At 39.8% G+C, this 25,848-nt stretch overlaps 1 protein-coding gene across 8 annotated transcripts in view; it reads right to left on the bottom strand.

The window, feature by feature from the left end:
- Positions 1–25,848, bottom strand: part of LOC133474957 (uncharacterized) — a 60,726-nt gene that overhangs the window by 30,339 nt on the left and 4,539 nt on the right. For 7 of the 8 annotated variants that reach the window (XM_061767163.1, XM_061767165.1, XM_061767164.1 and 4 more), the window contains exons 2-6: positions 20,780–20,878; positions 18,879–19,084; positions 18,578–18,747; positions 12,450–12,566; positions 10,977–11,065 (exon numbers count right to left, since the gene is read on the bottom strand). In XM_061767163.1, the coding sequence (XP_061623147.1) occupies positions 10,977–11,065; positions 12,450–12,566; positions 18,578–18,747; positions 18,879–19,084; positions 20,780–20,878 (681 nt within the window). Of the gene's footprint in view, positions 1–10,976; positions 11,066–12,449; positions 12,567–18,577; positions 18,748–18,878; positions 19,854–20,779; positions 20,879–25,848 lie in introns of all 8 variants that reach the window. The other variant, XM_061767170.1, reaches the window with a different exon arrangement.

The following is a 25,848-nucleotide window of genomic DNA, read 5'->3' as shown; positions in this document are numbered from 1 at the left end:
ACAAATATTAGAGAACCGCTATTACACTTTATAATTACTTAGCTTGGGTTTTGACCAAAACAAAGAGTTCAGAGCATTACTCCAATTCTAAAGTCTCTACACTGGCTCACAGTCAGCTTTAGAATAAGTTTTAAAGTTCTGCTACTGGTCTATAAATCACCAAATGGTTTAGGTCCTGAATTCATGAAAGAAATGCTAATGGCATATAAACCCAGTAGGGCTCGGAGATCGACAGACTCAGGTCAAATAGTGGAGCACAGAGGCCAGAGCAAACATGGTGAAGCAGCGTTGCACACAAATGGAATGGAATAATTCAGCCCCAAGCTTGAATGTTTTTAAGTCCAGGTTAAAAACTTTTTTCTCATGCTTTTTAGAGCATTTCTACTTTTAAATGATATTTCTTGCAACTGTACACTGCTTTAATTGTACTTTTATCTTTCCTCTTTGTTTTAAATGTTTATAAGCTGTCTTTTCTTTGTTTTTAAATGCTTTTAATCATGTAAAGCACATTGAGTTACCTTGTATATGAAATGCGTTGTATAAATAAGGTTGCTTTGCCTTGCTTTATAAAACCGTTTTTTTCTTTACATAATCAAATAATGTGTTGTTAAGTTTTTGTTATTTTATTGTTATTTTTATTTAATTTTATTTTTGTTATTAGTGTTATTTTTGTTTTGTTTTTAAACAAAAAAAACAAAGGTTGTTTTTTTTGGGGGGGGGGCTGTAATGGATTAATGGCATTTCAGTTACAGTGGGGGATAGGGATCAGGCCCGACCACGAAGAGCAAAAATCTGTGCATAATTGACATCCATTATAATTGTATTGAAACATTTATTTTTATTATTTTTTTAAACATAAAATATTATATCCTGCCAATAAGCATTTTCAGGGGTGGTTACCTCCCCCCTCCCCTCCCCCCAAAAAAAGATTACAACATTTTTATTTTTTTTTATTTTATTAAATGTAAGCTTTTTTTAAGATAATAAAAGACCAGTTTAATAGAACAACTCTTTTGCAATGGTGACCTGGCCAAGAAGGCATAAAGTTTTAGATCCGTGTATCCGCGGCTAGCGAACGTGAATATGCGGGGGTCCACTGTAATTTCAAAGGGGAAAATTGATTTGCTATACAGTGGTGCCTTGAGATATGAGTGACCTGACTTCCAGGTTTTTCGAGATACGAGCCATCGTACTACTGTATATGTTGTATAAAGTTAATATCATAGAGTGCACTTTTCCTTTTTAAAGAAACATTACAAAAATGTTGGTTGTTTTTTGGGAGGGGGGGGGGGCGGCTGGAACGGGTTAATGGTATTTCCATTCATTTCAATTAGGAAAGCTGTTACGAGATACGAGTGTTTTGAGTGAAGAGCGTGGTTACAAAACAAATTAAACTCATATTTTAGGGCACCACTGTATGAGATAAAACAAAATACACCAATGTTAACACTAAAATTCCCCAATTAAGAGATATTTGACATATTTAACTACTCCTTCCACATTTCTTTATTGATTCAAATCATTTGAAATTCAAAACGTTCAGCTCATTCAAGAAATATGCAGAGATATTTATAACAATCCCAAAACTTTAGAATGAATATTCCGAAATTTAGGAGATATTCACCTTCTCCTTCCACATTTCTCGACCGATTCAAGCTATTCCAAATCCCAATGTCACATTCGAACTTTCAACAATTCAATTAATTCCACAGCGTTTCAGTTCAGCGTCACCTCTTTCACATTCAGACGCAATTCCTAGAGAAATTGCATTCTCTAGTTATCGATACAAGATTCCCTCACAGGTCGGATCAATACCTATGGATCCATCGCAACTGTTATTTCTTTTTCCAGCAATGAGAGGATGTTTTGTGGTTCTTGCTGCCACTCTGTCCCGCATACGTGTATGCCCGTGTGTGTGTGTGTGTGTGTGAGATTGATGAGGGCTGCAGGCTCTGTATCTACCAGGGCTGTGTCAATATTAACCTGCCAGGATGAGGTAGCGAATCCATCCCTCCTCCTCTTCCCTCCATCCTTCTTTACAATATGTACAGTATGCCATCAGGCCCATCCGTAATAAACACACATTGCACACACACACGCGCGCACACACACACAAACACACACACACACACACAACACTAATAGGGGCCGTTTCTCAGCACTGATATCCTGATGGGTGCAATGAGGCTTCGCAAAAGCACTTATTCAAGTTGCATACAATCCACGAGCCGCAGGTTGCCCACTGCTGCTTTAAAGTTACAATACACACAAACACACACAAGCATAGAGAAGATGGAGTGTGCAAAGATGGGATAAGATGACACGCAGGGAGACAGTCTGTCCGCCATTTGGCTCTTAACAGCATAAATTAGCCTCCCATCCAGTTCCACAGATTGCACTTCCTTATAAATTAGCAACATGTTAGCACTAATCCGCCTCTAAAAGCGCAGTAATTGGGGGATAATAACAAGGGGGAGTAAATGAAGCGATTGGTCATATGATCCAATGATATTTGATAACTAAAGAAGTACATTTTTGTTCAAATTGTGTGATGAAGAGCTGTCATTGACTGAAATGTTAAGGAATTAATTGAACTTGAAATGTAAAGCGAGAGACTTGAAGTTGGAATGTTTTAAATCGGTCAAGAAATGTGGAATTAGGGCGTAAATGTTTAAAATACCTAAATTTGGGAATTTTATTGTGAAACTGTAGGAATTTAGTGATTTAAAAAAAATATATTTAACCAAAACAAAAACAGCAGTTTGATATCTTCTCAAACTTTACTTTCCCCTTTGTTGACGTACATCAAAATAGTGTGATAACTTGGAACATTAAACTTTTTTTATTCATTTAAAAAAAATCTATTAAAAAATACTGTGTTGTATCTTGTAAATTTCAACATGTTCAACATGATTTTATTGTTTTAAATGCCAAAAAGTGTCATATTTTGAGTACTGTACATGTTTTATTTTTGCAGTTTAAATTATGATATATATGAAATATAAATTGCTATATTAAACTTTATTCACATTTTAAAAAATACAAAAATAGTGTGATATCTTGTAACATCCAACATTATTGTATTTCATTTTTTTAATTTTCTTTCTTAAACATTCAACATTTTAAAAAAATATTCATTTATGAATAACATAACATTAAACTTTCATTTTTGTCAAATCTTATCTGGTAATGAAACCTTTTTTTTAGATTTATTTTATTAGAAAAAGTGTGGTATCTTGTAACGTTAAGCTTTTTGTTTTAAATTACATAGTATATCTTACAAATGTTTTTAATTTTTCAGTGTCTTTATTTTTTTATTTAAAAGTATTTTGTAGCATTAAAAGTAAAAAAAAAAATCATATTTTCCGTTACAACAATAAAGTCACATTCTGCAACATTAAACTTTATATCCTTTTTAATTTTTTTAATCATTCAACATTTTTAGTAATTTCTTGTCAATAAAGAAATAGTGCAGCTTGTCACAATTGACCGTTTTACATATAGTACTTTAAAAAATTATAATTAGAACAATAATGTCCTCTTGTAACAGTCAACATTTTTTATTGTTTTTAAGTACACAATTAAGTTGCTTTTTTACTATTTTTAGATCATTCAACATTGTTCTTTATTTTTAAAAATAAGAAATATCGTCTGGTATTTTGTAATACTCAAAAGTTAAAAATGTGACATACTGTCACAAACCTAATTAACATTTTATTTGGAAAATTATTCAACATTTTTCTGAATTTTTTAAAAACAAAAAAACTGTGTGATATCTTATAACATTTGAACTTTTTAACCCTATTGCGTGCCTATCCATTCAGACACTCACACCTGACTCCACAGGCATCAAGTGTTTTTCCACCACAGCGACACACACACACACAAACACACACAGCCTCAGGTGCACAGCTCTGCATGCGAAGCTCCGATCATAAGTCATGAATGCTGGCGCGCAAACCCAGTCAAAAATGGCGTTACCTGCTGTCGCCGAAAAAAACTTAATCAAGCGTTTAGCCATTTAGGCTCTTTGCAGTGCCTTTGCATATTCGACACAACGCTGAGAGACAGTCGACATTTTTCTGCCACCCTGATGAATCCATCAAGGCGGCTGTGATTTATACATGTGTCTGCATTCACAGCGGAGGCCACCCCGCTCAATCGCACGCGCACACACACACTCACACACAAGGATCATCAACATGAGAGGGAAGGAGGGAGGGGGGTAAAAGTTTGCATAAAACAAGCGCATATGTCCATCTTGCGGTCTCTTGATGATGATGCTTCATTCCCTCAACGCAGGGATTTGGTGAGGGTGGGAGCGGCAAGCAACTGAGCTAAGCTGTGTCCACAAATGTTTTGTTTTGTTTATTCTCTCGCAAACCCCCAAAGATGCTACAAGAAAAGAATGAAAATTAAGCAAGACGACGAGGGAAAAACAAGAAGTTAAGATGATTAAAACGGCAAGTACCAAGGTATGGGTGCGAAACCTCAGAAATATCAAACTTTGATGCCAGGCCCTGCCCATATTACTTGGCGTAGTCAAGAAAAAGCTTGGTAATTTAGCATTGCCCATCTATCTAGAATACCTGCTTCCGATTGGTGCTCATTTGGACGAATTCCCTAGGAGTTCTTCAAAGTTCGGGGTCCTGTAATTCACCCCAAATGGCTCCTTCACACAAAAATGTCTGACGTCTTGTTGCATTTAAGCCATGGGTCCTAAAGACTTTTTTTTTTGCATCTTGTTATGATAGACATGTCCACCCAATTTCATGTAAAATCTATGTAAAAAAATTAACAGGAAGTTGTCCATTTTGGTTTGAAGCAGCCATTTTGGAGTGAATTCCAGAGCTCGTACTTTCACCAACTCCTACAAAGGAATTTGGCTAAATGAGCACCAATGAGAAGTAGGTATGGGTAGGGTTGGGAATCGAGTACCCAGAATTGATTGGAACCGGGACTATTATTCCAATTCTCCAGGAATCGTTAAAATTTTTACATTTCAATTTCTAGTTTTGATGACGAAGAAGTGCCAAAAACCAATGAAGAAGTGTGCAGCGGCATTCGAATGTGTGTCTTAACCTTGTTAAAATAAATGGCCGGTTGCCTCAGTGTAACACTGGCAATAAGATTAGATTGTGCAAAAGCGGTTTCACAGTGTGTAGATGTAATAAGGAGTCTGCTCCCTCCCGCCCCAAGGCTCATCTTACAGTGCACTGAACTTCAGTGAAGTGAATCAGGTGTGTGAAACAATAAAATACTGTACATCTAATACCAACATTGAGGCAATGAACAAGTTCAACGGTTACTTAAACGCTGGGTCAACATAAATGCAAATAATCAGCTAACATTAGAATATGTATTTTCCATACCAAGCGACTGCATTAGACACTTTTGCCAAAGACGCTCACACACATTACCTGAAACGGCAGATATGATAATCAAATAAAAAAAATAACAAAATAAAAATCTGTTTTTGAGTTTAGACTGAACCTGCTGCTATTGTGGACTGGGTTGCCAAGTTCTTCTACTTCTGTCTGATATACTGTATTGTTAGCCCATCAGTGGGAGCTCACTAGCTCAGCAAAAAATTTTAAGTAGCAGCAGCATTAGATTTTTATAAGGTTTTCAAAAATAAACCTCTCTTTAGCATCCCAAAAACATGCATGGTAGGTTAATTGAAGACTCTAAATTGCCCATAGGTGTGAATGTGAGCGCGAATGGTTCTTTGTTTCTATGTGCCGTGCGATTGTCTGGCAACCACTTCAGGGTGTACCCCGCCTCGTGCCCGATGATAGCTGGGATAGGCTCCAGCACTCCCGCGACCCTTGTGAGGATAAGCGGCTCAGAAAATGGATGGATGGATGGATGGTTGAAAATAAGGAAGTGGGCGTCCCTGCTAACACTACTGCCCCCGCGACCCAACCTCGGATAAGCAGTAGAAAATGGATGGATGGATGGCACTACCAAATTTGAATCATGTATACTACACAAATTGTGAAACATTAGTTTTCATCATTGCGTGTGGGCGGAGAATGGCGACGAAGTCTGATGACCCGCCATGAATGCTCTTCTAAAACTTCTTAAGAAGCACTCTTGTTTCTGTAAAAACATCCCCAAAAATGAGTGAGGAGGGTACAGGGGATGAAGGGGGCTGGGGGGTTCTCCTCTTCAATCTTAGTCCCCGGGAAGCCTGGGCTGCACCTGCTGTCTCCCGGCGCCTCCCATCAGAAAGGCATTTAGAAGGCGCAGTGGCTGCGAGCTCTGTCATTAGCCAGCATAATTATTTGTGCAAGGAGAGTCGTGGCAAAAGTGGCTGCGCATAAGCAAACAGAAGGGCCGCAGGACCAAGAACAAACAACACATTAGAGGCCATTGACAGCCATGAAAATTACAGCAAAAGTCTAACACAGAGGGACGCAACTAAACACCAAAAGAAGGTAAAGTGGTCTCAAGAGGAAGTGACAAACAGGAAGCGTATTCAGAAAGCATAAATGTCCATATTAACACACTGGGGGAAAAAAAACAAGACATTACTCACAAAGTCATGTTTGTGGCTGCGGGCGCTGTCCCTCCTACAGTTCATCAATTCCACAGCATGACAAGTCGTCATCCCAACAATGCTTCATCTGCTCGTGCTCATTTGCATGCACACACGCACGCGTGCGTGGACACACACACACACACACACAGAAACTCACACTGACTTGACAACGACACTAAGATTTGAGCTTTACGCTGTTTGATGTATCTATTGTATTATAATTAAGACCACTTTCTTCATTTGTACTTCAATGGGATCAATAAATTCTCCATCTAAAACAGAGATTCACAAACGGTGGTGCATACATCAATAGGATCCACAAATAATGTTTAGCGCTATAACTGAGGACCCCAAAGAGTGATACACAGCCTACTGGGGACCAAAAAAAGTGGTGTGCGCCCTCTTTGGGACCTACAACTGCAGTACTATGTGACACCCTGGGGACCCAAACAGTGATCCCTACAAGGTAAGCTAACTTCTCTTTAAACATTTAAACAAACATTTCTCTATTCTGAACACAAGAATGCTAAAACCTGGTAGTGCCCCACTCCTGGGAATCAAAGACTGTAGTAAGCGCAGCCCTAGGTACCCCAAACTGCGGAGTATGTACCCCTAGGGAACAAAAAATGTGGCGCAGAACCCCTGGGGACAACAAAAAGTTGGCCCCTGAGGGCCCAAAACTGTTGTGCTGCACCACTGAGGTTCCAAAAATGCAGTGTGTGCACCACTGGGGACATTAAACCTTGGAAACCAGAAACTGTGGTACATGCAGCCATAGGTACGATAGGTGCAGAATGTGCACCCCAAAGAATGGTTTGTGTACCCCTGGGGACCACAAAAAGTGGTGTGCACCCCCTGGGGACTACCAAAATTGACAACCACAGATGACATTTTGGGTCCTGGGTCTCTTACAGGGGAGAAGTTCTTCCAAAGACCGCTCATAATCTTAATTAAACCTAACTACCATGTGTAACCCTAAATAAACCCATAGGAATAATTTTTTAAAAATCTGCTTGGAAAACTAAATCGACTTTCTTTAGAGAATACATTTTTAATTGTATGAGAAGAAAGTCATATTTATTCAATATTAAAAAAAAGTTATAATCTTAACAAGAACAAATATGTATTTTGTCAGAATAAAAGGTCAAAACCTTACAAGAATAAACTATTCAGTAGAAAATAATTGAAGATCTCTGTATGTATAGTGTTCTTTTGGTGATGTTTGCACCAAACATGCCTTTCAGAATTATGGCCAAAAAGTTCAACCTTGGTTTCAAAATTTAGCAAAAACAACTCCCAAACACAAGTGTGAAAAATGTGTTATGATGTGATGAAACCAAAGTTGAATTAAGTACACCTACAGTGAAGCATGTCGGTGGCAGCATTATGCTTTGGGGCTGTTTTTCCTCAGCTGGAACTGGGGCCTGAGTAAATGTGGAGGGAATTATGAACAGTTCTAAATACCAGTCAGTATTGGCACAAAACCCTCAGCCTTCTGCCAGAAACCAAATGTCAGGAAAAGCCTATTAGAGCACCTGAAATGTATTACCTGTAGGGTTAATCAGAGGCAATGGTGTCAGGTGTGTGCTGACTCCCATTTAACACGAGCTTGAATGTGACTGGGTCATTCTTTGTGCAACCACAATATCTCAGTTGTTTGTTTGTTTTTACTTCCACTCTTGAAATGACAAAAAAAAAAAAAAAAAAGGTTGTAACATAGGTTCCAATGGTGGAAAAAGCTTTGAAAGGATTTATATTGGTCTCATTTTTTAATATCATAAAAAACCTGGCATTTAAATAGGGGTGTATAGACTTTTTATATCCACTGTACATGGTTTCTCAGTTATAACCAGGCCTCAAACCGTTTGGCAACCATTGCCCTAGGGACCCCCATTGTGGGTCTGTGAGAAATTCCCAAGTTTCATCATCAATCAAGGACATTTAGCCTAATGGGTGTCGCGGAATCGGGTGTATACGGTGATGCGAGAGAGGGGTCTTCCAGCTCCTTCGATATTATCTGTGTCGCTTTCCTCACTAGTCGCGCGCAGTGGTCCAGTCCATCCAGTTTTGCTTGATCGTTGGCGTGTAGGCGGTCACTCGGAGAAGGGTGCTGATTTTGCTCTCGCGGAGTCGCTGAGTGGTTGCATGCCTATAAACTGCATCCTTCGCTTTATCTATCTAAGTGTCACGACGCGTGCGAGGTTACACATGTCTCAGGTCGCACGTTGCTATGCCTGTCCAAATTGATGATGGGGATCGTTGGTGTGAAATGTACGTGCCATGGAGATAGGAAAATGTATATACCCGCTAGGCGACGGGACGTTTAGAACAAATGCCAAATATCTCACTGGCGGCGGGCGGGTGGGTGGTTTGTACCCGGTCCTCGGAAACGGTGGGCGTCGCTCTACCTCGTCTGCTCTCTGTGCCGCTGTTGTTCAAAGTTTCTGTTTGCGTCTCTTTTGTTGTCGTCGCGCGCGTCCCTTGCGTCTCGTCTCTCGTTGGGCGTCGGGTCGGGTCTGTAATTGTGTGTGTTGTTGTGTGGGTGTGTTGTCGCGTGTGGGTCGTTGGCGCGCGTCTGCGCTGCCCCTCCGCAGCGGCTCGGTGTGGCGCGCTCTCGTCTCGTCTCGTCTCGTTTCGTTTCTACTACACACGCATGTACGGCCCCAGTCGCGAGGATTGGAGCAGCACATGCTGCGCACGTCACTATGATCGGCAGACGCCATGTACACCTGCGGACGCTGGCCATTTCTTCTATATAGAGTCTCTAATGGGGGCCCCACTCTGGATGCTAAAATATGCACAGAAAGTCCAGCACACGCACGCACACACACTTTCACACACACACACACACACACACACACACTTTCACACACGCACACACACACAAACCTTTTGAAATGAATGGTTATTTATTCACTAAACAAGGGTGTGGGTGTTTAATGTTCCTTGGACGTTGGGTAGTGTTTCGGTGGAGACAGAGCCCGAGCCCCCCGGCAACAGACATCATTTATTTTACACATAGCCTTAATACCGCACACTAGGCAGCCGTAGAGAGATGGGCTTTGCATGGAAGAGGGACATCTTAATGAATGTGCGTGTCTGGATGGACACATTAAGAGATAGAAAAGGGAGAAAGGGAACTATTTTGTGCGTGCGTGCATGCATGTGTGTGCATGTTGGATTTTTAGGGGGTCTATCCATAGGGACGCGACACCTGGTTACTACATGTGAAACTCTGAAGCCTCATCCAAATGCACAGCAACGCACAGCGCCCCAATACACACTTCCCTTAAAAAAAAAAATATATATATATATATATTTTCCCAAATAATCATCTTTTTGTCTCTTATTTTATTTTGCCAGTTAGAGGATTTTTTTTCTTCCCTGTGCAAGAAGAGAATGTACTTGTATTGTACTTTATCTTTTTCTAATTATTATCCATCCATCCATTTCCTTTACCGCTTATCCTCACTAGGGTTGCGGGCTGCTGGAGCCTATCCCAGCTATCTTCGGGTGGAAGGCGGGGTACACCCTGAACAGGTCGCCAGCCAATCGCAGGTTAATTAATATCTATCCATTTATTATTCATCTTATTTGTTTTTTGATTTCCATTTTTTTATTAATTAATATTTATCAATGTATTAGGTAACTATTTATTGTAATGAAGTGTTTTTTTAGTTATTTTATCAATTATTGTTTTGCAATTATGTAGTTATATGTGTTTTTTTTATTTATTTTTTATTATTATTTGTCAATGTTATGTTTTTATTGTAAGGATGCAAGTCATTAGATTTTATTAATTAAATTTCAATTTAATGTTTTTGCTTGATGTAATTATGTATTTACTTTTACTTGTTTTTAATTCATATTTATTGTTTTATTTGTATTTATTGTAATTGAGTCTTCTATTTAATTTTTTAACCGATTAATATTTATCAACTATTTATTAATGTAACCCATAGGTGTGAATGTAAATGATTGTTTGTCTATATGTGCCCTGCAATTGACTGGCGACCAGTTCATGCAGCTTCTTGCCCAGAGTTTGCTGAGATAGGCGCCAGTACGCCTGTGACCCTGGTGAGGAAAAGCGGTACAGAAAATGGATGGAGTGATGGAAGTTCCACACATTAGTATAGACTAATAATTCATAAAAGCATACTTGATGACAAAAAGTAATTTCGTGGTGGCCTTACCATAAGCAACAGATAAAGACCGTTACATTGTAAGAACATTTTCATACCAGCAATGGTAAGGAAAGTGAGCTATACGAACCATGGTAAAATATAGCACATGCCAATGGTGGTATAGAACAAGTACATTGTCAAAAGTGGTGTGTACATGCTGGTCCACGAGCCTTATAAACTACTTGTCGCCACGGCAACAATTAAGCTGCTACTCCAACCAAAGTATTCCTTTATGTTGAGCAACTTACCTCCTCACCAAGAGAGACCGAGGTGAGCGCGATGGTCGTCTCTCCGTCAGAGAACTCCTTCAGCTCCTTGGACAGCAGGTGCTCCGCAGCTAAGCCATGTTAGCACAACACAAGACGACTAACAGTTATACAGTGAACGCCCGCAATATAGCGGTTCATTGTTCACGCCCCCGCTATATCGCAGTTTTTGAAGCAGTATGCAGGCAAGTCCAAAATGTATACAGTAGTTGCATGCCTTCAGTGTTGTGCCATGCTGTTCCACAACATGCCAGGCAGCACTGAGCTCTACTGGAAGATATTCTGTGAAATTTAAAGTAAGAAAAAGAGGCAGAGAAGGTCCCCAGCTACCTTCCGTAATGGTTGTTCCCACAAATGCCTGAGAGTATTGTTGGATGCTCTGTTTGTTTGTGTCGTTGCTCTATATGTGTTAAAGTAGCAGTTGTCTAAACATTTCTAATTACCAAAACATCAATGCAAATTTCGAGTAGCCCATCTATTGCATTTCGGATTATATATTCGCATGAGGCTGGTGAACCTTCGTTATCTTGAATTATGTGGATTGATTCAACATTTTGGTGTTTAAATATACAAGGTGCCAGCACGGGAGACGACTGGTTAGCACATCTGCCTCACAGTTCTGGGGACCCGCCTTTGTAGAGTTTTCATGTTCTCCCCGTGCCTGGGTGGGTTTTCTCCGGGCACTCCGGTTTCCTTCCACATCCCAAAAACATGCGTGGTAGGTTGATTGAAGACTCTAAACTGCCCATAGGTGTGAATGTGAGTGCTAATGGTTGTTTGTTTCTATGTGCCCTACAATTGGCTGGCGACTGGTTCAGGGTGTACCCCGCCTTCCGCCCGAAGATAGCTGGGATAGGCTCCAGCAGCCCGCGACCCTAGTGAGGATAAGCGGTAAAGAAAATAGATGGATGGATGAATATAAATGTTTAATTCTCTTTTGTTGTGTCAGTTTTCGAGTTGACTGAACTGAAACACAACTGAAAGTCACAAACAGCATGACGCAAGCACGCTTTGCCTGTTATTTGTAGAACTGTGCGAGAGAAAGAGTCCTCTTTCGTTTGATCAGTGATATTATACGATTATTCCCATTTTTTTACAGTGAGAGATTGAGAGCAGGGGCTAAGGAACACTTTTGAAAAGTGTTTAATAAGGTTAAATGTCTTTTAATGAGTTAAAATGTTTAAAACGTGTTGGAAGGGTAAAAATTCTCTTTTTAAAAAAAATCAAACTCTCTCTACATCGGGGGTGTCTGGACAACCCACAATAATTGGGGTTTCACACAAACATAAACATACACACGCACACACGCCTATACACATATAAACACACACACACCCGCATACTACAAACTACATAACATAGAGGAACAAAGACGAAATGTTTTTAAGGCACTTTATGGTGTTGTTGGGATCTCTGGTGAAATGAAAAATGCTAAATCAGGAAATTAATAATCACCTTGTAGCACCCCCTTGCTGTCACCACACCACTCCAAACGTCTCACCAGCTCATCCAGTCGTGCGTGCCGACGGCCTTCTTCGGGTCTTAAGGCTTCTTTTTGGAGCCGCAACGCCTCTGAAAGCGCACATATAGACGCGCGCACACACGCACGCACACACACACACATACACACACACACATATATAATAATATATATATATATATATATATATATATATATATATATATATATATAGAAACACAAATGCATTTTAGGGGTCCCCCAAGAAGACCCACTGTAAAACTCAAGCTTTAGATATGTTGCTCGAGTAAAGTAAAAAATAAATAAATTTTTAAAAATGAAGCAATCAAGGTACTGTCATTCCCTCGCATGTGGCCAAGATGAGCCACAGTCGCCAATACACGTTTAGCCAATTATTGACAAACAGTCAAACACACAAATGGAAAATGAGAACACTCACTCACACGAGAACTAACGGCTCCTGATGTCACCCACTAGACGCCCATTAATGAAGGCGCCCTGTGCGCCATATGTCAATTACGCACCCCTGGCCAATTGTCAACAGGAGGACGGGGGGGATTGCCTATATCGCCTGTCGCTCATATCAGCAACCGCCCATGGAAACCAGGCCAGGCCACGAATACCGAAAATCCGCAGATAATTGATGCCCATTATAATTGCATTTGTAAAAAAAAAAAAATTTAACCCCAACAAATGATTGAATGAGCGGGGATCAACTGTAAATAAGTGTTTTGGGGGTTGGTAAAATAAAAGAAAAGAAAAACAAGAAGAAAAAGAAAAAATAAATAAAGCATTACAAATTTTTTAAAGAAAAAAGGGGGGAAAAATCTGCTAATACAACCCCAATTCCAATGAAGTTGGGACGTTTTGTTAAACGTAAATAAAAACAGAATGCAATGATTTGCAAATCATGTTCAACCTATATTTAATTGAATACACTACAATGACAATATAAATTAATGTTCAAACTGATAAAATGTATTGTTTTTAGCAAATAATCATTAACTTGGAATTTTATGGTTGCAACATGTTCCAAAAAAGCTGGGACAGGGTCATGTTTACCACTGTGTTACATCAGCTTTTCTTTTAACAACATTCAATAAACGTTTGGGAAGTGAGGACACTAATTGTTGAAGCTTTGTAGGTGGAATTCTTTCCCATTCTTGCTTGATGTACAGCTTCAGCTGTTCAACAGTCCAGGGTCTCCGTTGTTGTATTTTACGCTTCATAATGCGCCACACATTTTCAATGGGAGACAGGACTGGACTGCAGGCAGGCTAGTCTAGTACCTGCACTCTTTTACTATGAAGCCACGCTGTTGTAACACGTGCAGAATGTCCTCTTTGGCCCAGAGGACACCACGTCCACAATTTCCGAAAACAATTTGAAATGTGGGCTCGTCGGACCATAGAACACTTTTCCACTTTGCATCAGTCCATCTTAGATGAGCTCAGGCCCAGAGAAGCCGGCGGAGTTTCTGGGTGCTGTTGATAAATGGCTTTTGCTTTGCATAGTAGAGTTTCAAGTTACACTTACGGATGTAGCGCCGAACTGTATTTACTGACATTGGTTTTCTGAAGTGTTCCTGGGCCCATGTGGTGATATCCTTTACACATTGATGTCAGTTTTTGATGCAGTGCCGCCTGAGGGATCGAAGGTCACGGGCATTCAATGTTTTTGGCCTTGCCGCTGTGCATGCAGTAATTTCTCCAGATTCTCTGAACCTTTTGATGATATTATGGACCGTAGATGATGAAATCCTTAAATTCCTTGCAATTGTACGTTGAGGAACATTGTCCTTAAACTGTTCGACTATGATCTCACGCACTTGTTCACAAAGAGATGAATTGAACCTCGCCCCACCTTTGCTTGTAAATGACTGAGCAATTCAGGGAAGCTGCTTTTATACCCAATCATGGCACCCACCACCACGCCTGTTCACCTGTGGGATGTTCCATACAGGTGTTTGATGAGCATTCCTCAACTTTCTCATTCTTTTTTGCCACCTGTCCCAGCTTTTTTGGAACATGTTGCAGCCATAAAATTCTAAGTTAATGATTATTTGCTAAAAACAATACATTTGATCAGTTTGAACATTAATTTATATTGTCATTGTAGTGTATTCAATTAAATATAGGTTGAACATGATTTGCAAATCATTGTGTTCTGTTTTTAATTATGTTTAACACAACATCCCAACTTCATTGGAATTGGGGTTGTAGGTGAATCTGCGGGTGCCGAATAGCGAGTATGCACCGGTTCTGTTGTATAGGATTTTTCTCCTATTACCCAATACGCCTTTTCCATGAAAACTAACACAAATGCATTTTAGTGTCTTTAGAGTACCTCTTTGCATTCACACAATAACAGACAGCAAAATCAATGGTGTTATTTCTTTGATATGAATGAATATGTATGAATTTGTGTAAGAGTCAGAACTATTGCACTTCTGCACCATTATTATGATTGTAAAAAGACAGTATAATAGGTCTAATGAGTAGTTAGTATAATTGCTACACTTTTATCCACAGATACAGAATTTTTATGAAGTTATGCACTTTTGTCTTTACCGTTATAAAAGAAGTGTATTTAAATGGGCCACCACCATTTCCTCTGTCAATAATGATTGCCTTTACAATGAATGCCTACAATTTTAAATAATCAATAACTTTTTTTAAAATGGGACTTTAAGTGTTCTGTTTCAGCATGGCCGACATTTACCCATATAAAACCAGATGACATAAAAAAATGCTGAATTAGATTTCTTTTTTACAAGCATCTTTACCATTATTGATTAAATTATGAGAAAATTACCCAATCACACTTTATAAAATCAGTTGATTTCGTGACATTCTCTTCAATTATGTTGTATTCTTTTTTTTTTTAATGGAATACAGTGCTATTTTTCTTTATAAAAAACATTGATGTTTTGGGGAGCTTCAGAAGATTAATGGCATTTCAAGTCATTGCAATGGGGAAAATTGATTTGATTGTGTAAATTGAGTTACAAGCTTGGTGATGGAATGACACTTAAGTCAATTCAGCTCATTTTAAAAAAAATACATGAGTTTCAAAACTTTCTGAAGCCCTCATTGTTCAAAAGACAATAAGTAGACAAATAAGAGACAAGAAGGCATGTACTTGTGTTACGTAATTATCATCCTTCTATATTTACTTTGCCTCTGTGTGTGTGTGCGCACACGCGTGCGTGCGGACTTGCTCGTTATCGTGCTCCTCTCAAGCTCTTTATTGACCTTAATTCACTCTTCTCTCCCTCTATCACTTTCACACAGATCACAGAACATTTTCAACTCAAGACCCAAATTTGGCCTAAAGGTGTATATTGCCTCTAGATGCCACAAGATGAATGTAAAATGAAATAATATGACATAAAGTCCAACTCATTAGTTTTACTGTTAAGTTTGACTTCACTATGTGTCATGACGTCACTGAAAATCATCATTTCAATTCAATGCAACATGAATAATCAAACCAAATGTCAGCTAAAGTGGAAATTTCAAATGGAAATGTACTTCCTTTATCTAAATGAAGCTCCTCAACTCACTTTAAATTGTTTCTTTGGCACTAAGATGCCACCAGATGGCGCCAAAGCAATTGCCGCTGTCAGGCAGAATCCCTGTATCTCCAAATTTGGTCAGTTTCATATTTTCACAAATATATACTTTTTGTATGTCCGCACATTCTCTGTTATTTTTATGCATTACTAACCAATCTAAACTGTTGAAAATAGCACGAGAACAAATTTAACTTCCTTGGAGACTTGAGCTGCCAAAGAAGTAACGTAAAAGTTTGCCTCTTCTTCACAACGCCGGAGCCGTGCGGCATTATATCACCTCAAAAATGAAAGTCTGTATGTTTTTTTTAGGCAATAACAAGTGAAAATAGTTGGGTTAGATACATTTGAGTAAGCGTATTTTGTAAAAACGCATTGGCCACGAAGGTAAGCGCATACAGTATATTGTAGATTAATTTGCGTCTATTTCACTGGTTACTCATCCCATCGTTTTATTTATTGCATCACTCATGGCTCTAACAGAGATGGGGGGACTCGAGTCAAATGACTTGACACGAGTCGACTCAAGTTGCCAGTTACTTGCGACTTGCTTGCCAAACTCTTAAGACATGACTTTATACTTACTGAACTACATGACTTGCCAAGTCATCTTGTTTAGAGTTGGAAATGTCCATTTAAATTAAGACAGTTTGCCTTTTTTTAAAGAAAAAAAGAAACGTTTTGGGTGGGGTCATTCGTGCAAACCTTTCAACACCGTCTGCTTTGTTGCGCACTTGCCAGTGTGAAGTAGCCACCTGCATGATAAAAAATGGAAAGAGCTCTAAAGATAATACAATTTGGATTCAAGGATTATGTTGATGAAGTCTGCAAAAAGAGGATGGCAACCTGCATGGTTTGCAACTCGCGCATTAAAGACACAACAACGTCGAACTTCATCCATCACTACAAACCTCACAAAGACGTAAGCTAATTTAACAGTTTGACGAGCTGGTCAAACATTCAATTTGGTTTGGGACGGGCGGTGGACGACTGGTTAGAGCGTCTGCCTCAGAGTTCTGAGGACCATGGTTCAATCCCCGGCCGCCTGCGTGGAGTTTGCATGTTCTCCCCGTGCCTGCGTGGGTTTTCTCCGGGCACTCCGGTTTCCTCCCACATCCCAAAAACATGCATGATAGGTTAATTGACAACTATAAATTGCCCGTAGGTGTGAATATGAGTGCATATGGTTGTTTGTTTGTATGTGCCCTGCGATTGGCTGGCAATCAGTTCAGGGTGTACCCCGCCTCCTGCCCAATGATAGCTGGGCTAGGCTCCAGCACGGCCGCGACCCTAGTGGATGGATGGTTTGGGACGAGGCGGCACGGTGAACGACTGGTTAGCACATTTGCCTCACAGTTCTGAGGACCCGGGTTGAAATCCCGGCCTCGCCTGTGTGGAGTTTGCATGTTCTCCCCGTGCCTGCGTGGGTTTTCTCTGGGTACTCCCACATCCCCAAAACATGCATGGTAGGTAAATTGAAGACTCGAAATTGCCCATAGGTGTGAATGTGAGTGTGAATGGTTGTTTGTTTATATGTGCCCTGGGATTGGCTGGCGACCAGTTCAGGTTTAAAACATTTTTTTACAACTCCAATATATGTTGCGACTGGAGCAAGATTGCTTGACTTGACTTGCGACTTGCTTAAACCAAGTCATGACTTGACTCGACTTGCTTGAAATTTAGTGGCGACTCGACTTGACTTGCTTTATTTTTTCTCCAAGGTGCTTGAGACTTGAAGGTTATGACTTGAGACTTGCTTGTGACTTGCACATACTGTATGTGACTTACTCCCACCTCTGGGCTCTAAGAACTTTGAGAAAGAGTTTGTGAAGATGACGTAACCACAGTCGTTTGCTTGAAGTACAGTATGAAAGGCTTTTCTTCTGGCCGGGGAGTGAGCTTGTCCTATCATTTTAATTCAGGACGGCGTGATAATCTAGTGATTTTTATTAAATTAGAAATTGAACATGATTTTGGGGTGATGTTGTGTTGATGGTGCGCAACAGTATCTGATAGCAATATACCCTATGATACCAAATTGAACAGCGTAGTGAGTAACTCGAGCAAGATGGCATGTTGTTGTTGTTGTTGTTGTTTTTAAACTTCCTGAAAAGTAGTGCTTTACGCTATGAGAGGATTATTTTTTTTGCTTTGCCCTGTGCACAAAAACACTGAATAGGTGAGATTTTCAGTGCATAACAGAGGATATATAGGTTCCAAAAAATATCTGCGAATTTGTGAATGCCGAAACACGACTATGTGCGGGCTCACTTGTATTTTAAAATATGGAGTTACTTTTCAATCAACCTTTACATGGATGGATGGATGGATATGGTGCCATAAGTTTGTGAAACAATACAACAACTTCCTGATACTTAACTTAAGAGTAGCAGTCCCACATTATTGTGTCTCTGTGCCTTACTCACAACCTTCCTCTCCCCTGGTGGCTGTTAAGCGAGTGGAGTGCAAGGATTTGAGCGCGCGTCGCCCCATTACCTCCCCCAGGGTGCATGTGCGCCTCTCTATCACCTCTAAGGCTCTCCCTCAGCGCCGCTCCGACGCGCTCGGGTGCCTCTTGAAGAAGCTCTCTGGCGACCATCATCGCCACGGACGGCGGGCCGCAGTCGTCATCATCATCATCATCATCATGGTGATGGACCACTCGCAGAATGCTGGACTCCAAAGCGCGGCGCTCAGAGCTGATTTGCATTAACACATACAGTCAATGGATGCATTAGCTAATACACACACACACACACACCACACGCTGCCTGGTGTGTGTGTGTGTGTGTGTGTGTGTGTGTGTGTGTGTGTGTGTGTGTCGGTATACCCATCTAGCAGGCCGTTCCTCATCAGCGTGATTGACAGTTTTCCCGCCCGATGGATTTTCATCAGGTCCAGGTCATCCTTCCACAGCAAGAGGCTCTCGCACACTTTGATCTTGTGCAGGTAGCCCAGGGTCTCACCAGGCAGCGAGGCAGCATCACCACGCCGGCCACACAGTAGCGGCACACACACACCCAGGGTGGGTTCCCTCTGAAAGGAATCATACAAACAGCAAAGAGACATGGAGGTCAAGGACAAACTTTATGTTCCGTAATGCATGTCATTAGTAGACTCACACATACATATGCAAGAAAGCACTGACACTCTCACACGCAATCATGGACATGCACACACAATACATGGACACACTCTCACAGACTTAAGGCCTTTTCACACCACACTTGGTTTTCTTGGTGTTCACTGCGGGGCAGGGCACAGGGATGATGGCGCTCTGTTGCAAGCTTGCACATATTTTGAAGTGGTTATTTAGCGCCCTACTAGGAAGTAGCATGAATGCTATTCGCGCTGGTTGGTCTATTGCTGTTCGCAATAGACCAACCCGGCCAACCTATTGGATGTGCCATCTGATGTCACAGAGACGCACCTCTTGAGGTGCAATTCAAATTAATAAAATTTCTACACGACACGACACGGCATTCCATCATCTGGCCTTTGCAGCACATACACAATTAATGGGTTGAGTGACGGTGCGTTGCACTCTGCTAAGTGCAGTTTGAAAATGGCTTTAAACTCTATTTTTACACGCAAGCACGCACGCACGCACGCACACGCACACGCACACACAAACACGTGCGCTAAGTTGTTCTTACACATACTGTACACACGCTTACACAATTACACATACACAGCGCCCCATGCCGGACTGCTGGGGGCCCCCCAAGTGTTCAGGGTCCATTGACAGTGTCAAGTTTTTACCCCCTGTTCAACGCCCCTGGTTGGCACTCTCCAATTTCTAATGCTATAAAGAAAAAAATATCACAATAAAGAGTCAAGTTGGTGAACAGACAATTTCTCAATGCACAGTTTTGTTATAGAGCATAGCATGATCAACATCAACTCCGTCCTCAAAAAGGCCGAGCAGAGGATGTACTTCCTGCGGCTTCTGAGGAAGCACGGCCTGTCACAGGAGCTGTTGAGGCAGTTCTACACAGTGGTCATCAAATCAGTCCTGTGTTCTTCCATCACAGTCTGGTTTGGTGCTTCTACAAAAAAGGACAAACTCCGACTGCAACGGACAATCAAAACTGCTGAAAAGATTCTGATTCTGATTCTGATTGTTGCAGCAATAGTCACATTTTGGAGGTACTGTCTACGAATGTAAACATTGTATGGACGGGGATAGAAATGCACAGTAATATATGATTTAAAGATGTGTTTTTCACAAAAACCTGTGGCAAAATGCAGAGAACCTATTAAAGTCTATCGAGGACTCTGCCAGCCAGAAAAGGAGGTCTTTTGCATTTCTTTTCATTTGCCTCTCGCCCCACCTGTACCGTGCGCCTCGCTCCGAGTTGTTGTGTGTTGTTAGTCCGCAATTAACACATAAGGAAAGTTAACTGTTTGTCAAGCTTTAACCATAGCAACACACGTTATTCAGCCAGTATTTGATTGACAGGTGAAGGATTCATCTCTTGCGCCTTCAGCGGACCAACCACACAGTCCTGCAGCTCGAGGCCAGCCCTTATTTTTCATGATTTCAGAGGAACAAAAAAAAAATACAATATTATCGTTTATTTTGGGGAAAAAAATTATCATGACAGGCCAACACACAAGCACTTAAACAAAACACACACACACTCTCACTCACACAATGCATGTCATTAGTAGAGTCGCTCACACACACACACACACACACACACACGCAAGCGCACGCACTATGTATACCTGGCTAAGGTGTACCGCTAAGCACAGTGTGGCAGCCACAGTATCCATATCTGCCTCCGGACCACCGAGCACAGCATGGATACCCTTGTCACTCCACACCTGGAAAAGACAAACAAACATACACGCGCACACACACACAAGAGATGAGTTACGGTAAATAATCGTGCGTGTGGGTGACATTCAATCCTGACATTTCTCAAATATTTGACTGTGCTTTGATGTAGTATAGTGACTGTGTTAGGAGAACCCAACACTCTGCATTAATAATAATAATATCGATACTCATTTTAAAAAAAAAATAATACAAAAAAAAAAAAACAGCAGCAAAATCAATATAGAGAAAGAAACACTTCAAACGGTTTATGTGAGAAGTAATGACTTTCATGAATTCCACTGACAAACACAAAACAGTTTTTTTGGATACACACTACTCTACACTTGGTTTTCTTGGTGTTCACTGCGGGGCAGGGCATAGGGATGATGGTGCTCTGTTGCAAGCTTGCACATATTTTGAAGTGGTTATTTAGCGGCCTACTAGGAAGTAGCATGGATGCTATTCGCGCTGGTTGGTCTATTGCTGTTCGCAATAGTGTAATAATAACACATCACAATAAAGAACTAATAAAGAATTATTAGTGTAATAATAGTATAGTGGCTCAACAAGTAGAGTGGTGCCTTATGATACGAGTGACCCAGCTGAGGAGTTTTGTTTTAAATACGAGCTGTCAATCGCCGAAATATTTTTTTTTTGCTTTAAATTGGGAACGCCAACATAAGATAGAAGCGCTGTCCGGTGGCAAAGACCTCAACTTAGCTCACTTCACAATAAGCAACAGTTTGGAAAATAGTGAACAATTGTTCAAAAAATGAGGCTTAAACATGTTTTATGCTACTCCCAGTTGAAGTTTACAGTAAAACAAAGACAATTACACTTTGTGTATTTGAAACAATTAAACAACCTTGCCTTATCAATTCCCCCTAGCCTTCACCCTGCTATCTTAATGCTAACATGAAATGGAAAACGCTATTGAAAGGTTTACGATTCGCATCAATAGTTGTGATGTTAGAACCCTATGAGCAAATGATATTTAAACACAATGGTGCAGTAACATACTGTATTTAGATAGACAATAGCACAACACTCACAGCCATATATTATTTGTTTTCCGTGGGAAAATGACTATTATTGCAGCATATTGAATCACTGAGAGTAGTGGTGAGTCTTTGTTTGTCTGTATGACTGTACTATACTGCCCCTATGGGCCAAGGCGCAAACACCAGAAGGAGAAGCATAATGAATGGATTTAAGGCATTAAGTCATGATGCACAAACTGCTTAATAATGTTTGTATATTTATGTTATTACTGGAGGGTTTTATAAAGCACAATATCATAGAATGCTATTTTCCTTATTAAAAAGACACACTACAAAAACTTGATGGGTTTTTTGGGGAGGCTGGAACGGAATAATGGTATTTCCATTTGTTTCATTGGCGAAAGATTATTTGAGATACGAGTGTTTTGAGCTACGAGCATGGTCACGGAACAAATTAAATTAATATCTCACAGCACCACTGTATGAAAATATAGAAAAAGCAAAGCAAAATTATTTATATAGCGCATTTCATACACAAGGTAACTCAATGTGCTTTACATGATTAAAATAATTAAAAACAAAGAAAAAAAACAGCTTATAAACATTTAAAACAAAGAGAAAAAAATAAAAGTAAAATTCAAACAACGTAGAGTACAATAAATATCATTTAAAAATGGAAATGTTCTAAAAAGCATATGAAAAAAGAAGAGTTTTTCACACAGTAGCAGACAGCAAAATCAATGGTGTTATTTCTTTGATATGAATGAATATGTATGAATTTGTGTAAGAGTCAGAACTATTGCACTTCTGCACCATTATTATGATTGTAAAAGACAGTATAATAGGTCTAATGAGTAGTTAGTATAATTTCTACACTTTTATCCACAGATACAGAATTTTTATGTTATGCACTTTTGTCTTTACCGTTATAAAAGAAGTGTATTTAAATGGGCCACCACCATTTCCTCTGTCAATAATGATTGCCTTTACAATGAACGCCTAAAATTTTAATTAAACAATAACTTTTTTTAAAATGGGACTTTAAGTGTTCTGTTTCAGCATGGGCGACATTTACCCATATAAAACCAGATGACATAAAAAAAATGCTGAATTAGATTTCTTTTTTACAAGCATCTTTACCATTATTGATTAAATTATGAGAAAATTACCCAATCACACTTTATAAAACCAGTTGATTTCGTGACATTCTCTTCAATTATGTTGTATTCTTTTTTTTTTTTTTAATGGAATACAGTGCTATTTTTCTTTATAAAAAACATTGATGTTTTGGGGAGCTTCAGAAGTTTAATGGCATTTCAAGTCATTGCAATGGGGAAAATTGATTTGATTGTGTAAATTGAGTTACAAGCTTGGTGATGGAATGACACTTAAGTCAATTCAGCTCATTTTAAAAAAAATACAGGAGGTCAGCTTGTAATAGTAGTCTTGGATCTTGAGTTTCAAAACTTTCTGAAGCCCTCATTGTTCAAAAGACAATAAGTAGACAAATAAGAGACAATAAGGCATGTACTTGTGTTACGTAATTGTCATCCTTATAAACTTACTTTTGGACTCGGTCTTTGGTTTTTAAAGAGAGTGACTCCAGGTATTTACTAACAGCAATCCTCGAGTCAGTATTCAACCTTATATCATTTAGCACTTTGATATGAGCAGATTCTGTGCTGTGATGAGTTCGGAAACCTGATTGAAATTTGTCAAAAAGTCCATTTAAGTTCAAGAAATTGCTGAGTTGATTAAAAATAACTTCCTCAACAATGTTGGCTATGAAAGGGAGATTTGAAATGGGTCTATAGCTTGCTAACATGGAAGCGTCCAGTGTTCTATTTTTTAGAAGAGGCTTAATGGCAGCTACTTTTAGAGCTTTAGGAAATTTGCCTGACTGAAGTGAGCAATTGATTATTTTCTGCAAATCAGCTAGCACAGACTTCGCAATAGCTTTGAAAAAGTCAGATGGCATTGAGTCAAGACAGCTCGTTGATGGTTTCAGCTGCCTAACAGTTGTCTCGACAGTGTTTTGGTTAACTGTATCAAATTCTGACATGGTAATGAAGTTTTTTTCTGGGTGGCTTTAGATGTAGTATCATTTTTAGGCTTTACAAGATCAGGATTTTTGGGACCGATCAGCGAGACTAAAAAAAACGATAACCGATCACCGATCCGATCACAATATGGAGCAATGTGTCTATTTAAATGACTTGTTCATTTACTTAATTGCTCAAAAAATGATATTTACAATAAACAATGTATCTTTGTTCATCTATTTATGCCAGTGAGGCATAGTGACAGACAGAACAAATACATGCTCTTCTATTAGATGGCAGGAAATACATACAGTAATTAATGTATCCCCTTTTTGTGACATTTATGTTTGTTGGTGTGCCGTGATGTGTAAAATATGTGCCTTGGCTCCATAAAGGTTTGAAATTACTGTTCTTGTCAGGTCATGTAATCTAATCAGTCAGGTCAAACCAATATTACAACATGACAGAAATAATGGGTGCTAACTTACTGTAATTAAATTACTTTTTTGTCATGAAATTACTTTGCACACACTGAAACTTTAGAGCATGATTCGACAGAATGGCGGTACAACCGTTAGTGCTAGCACTAGCTTCCTAGGCTACATAACATTTTGTTGCCTGCTTGCGAGCCGTATCGTATCAAAAGTATGTGAACATACCTCAAGCAATGCTTGAATTAAAGTCATCTCCCGAGCACCGGTGACCACCAACACACGTTTTTCCCCATTAAGTTCTTATAATACACACCACGCGATCAACTGTTGTTGTCGTGGCCATGGTAACGAGTGTATCCGGTCACGTTTGAGTTGACAAGATAAAGCCCAATGATCGTAAAGACGGAATGCGGTGGTATTGGAATACAAGATTTTGTTGCAGTAGTCTGATATAGTGCAATCGTGAAAGAGCAAATTTGTCTTGTAGTCTGATCCATGCATTACATGTTGTCTGTCCCACACCGCCAACGTTTTTTTTATTTTGTATTTTTTGATAACTTTATTGGCGGTCAGATATTTACAGTACTACGTTAAAAGACACGCGACAAGGGTAGAAATAAACCAGCTTTTGGATTCAAATATACCGTACACGATGGCAACACGGAGTAAATGTATTTTGCCGATCAATGACGTCATTGATCGGATCGGCGAATTATGACATTAAAGCCGAACAGCCGATCAGCATAAAATGCTAATTATCGGCCAATACCGATAAGGCCGATCAGATCGGTGTAAAGTCCAATCATTTTATCATTTTGCAGATTTGTGCTGATATTTAACCTGATGGATTGTATTTTTTTCTAAAATAACAAGCAAATTCATTGCATTTATCAGATTTTAGGAGTTCTGGCGTTATCTAATGCGGGGGGGTTGTGAGCTTGTCAACCACAGAAAACAGAGTGCGAGTATTGTTGAAGTTCTTACTAATTATTTCAGAAAAGTGTTGCTGTCTAACACTAACTCTTGGTGAAAATTACAAATACTTTGTCTGTAGAGGTCATAGTCAATTTGGAGTTTAGTTTTTCTCCAATTACGTTCTGCTTTCCTACACTTTGATTTAGAGGTCTTTAGTAGGAACGAGCCACAAGTGTTAAAACAAATAAATCAGTAGAAATCAATCGTGCACGACACATTTTCTGGTTTGATCAGGTGTCAGCAAAGAGGGTGGAAAGGGAGGAAGTGAGATACTGAGGCGGGAGAAAAGCGAATGACGATCAAAGCGGAAAGAATAAAGTGTTGAGATTGAAGGAAGCAGGGCAGGAAGTTTAAAGAGGCTTTTAAAATAAAGTAGGCGAGAAAGTGTGGGGAGATACTTGGTGACCAAAAGGCTATCAAATGGATGCAGAAATGTGATCCATCCATCCATCCATTTTCTGAGCCGCTTCTACTAACTAGGGTCGCGGGAGTGCTGGAGCCTATCATCGGGCAGGAGGCGGGG

Source organism: Phyllopteryx taeniolatus, chromosome 3 (assembly GCF_024500385.1).
Source record: "Phyllopteryx taeniolatus isolate TA_2022b chromosome 3, UOR_Ptae_1.2, whole genome shotgun sequence".
Classification (NCBI taxonomy): Eukaryota; Metazoa; Chordata; class Actinopteri; order Syngnathiformes; family Syngnathidae; genus Phyllopteryx; species Phyllopteryx taeniolatus.
The sequence above is the reverse complement of the archived record's forward strand: the minus strand, read 5'-3'. Positions and strand labels throughout refer to the sequence as shown.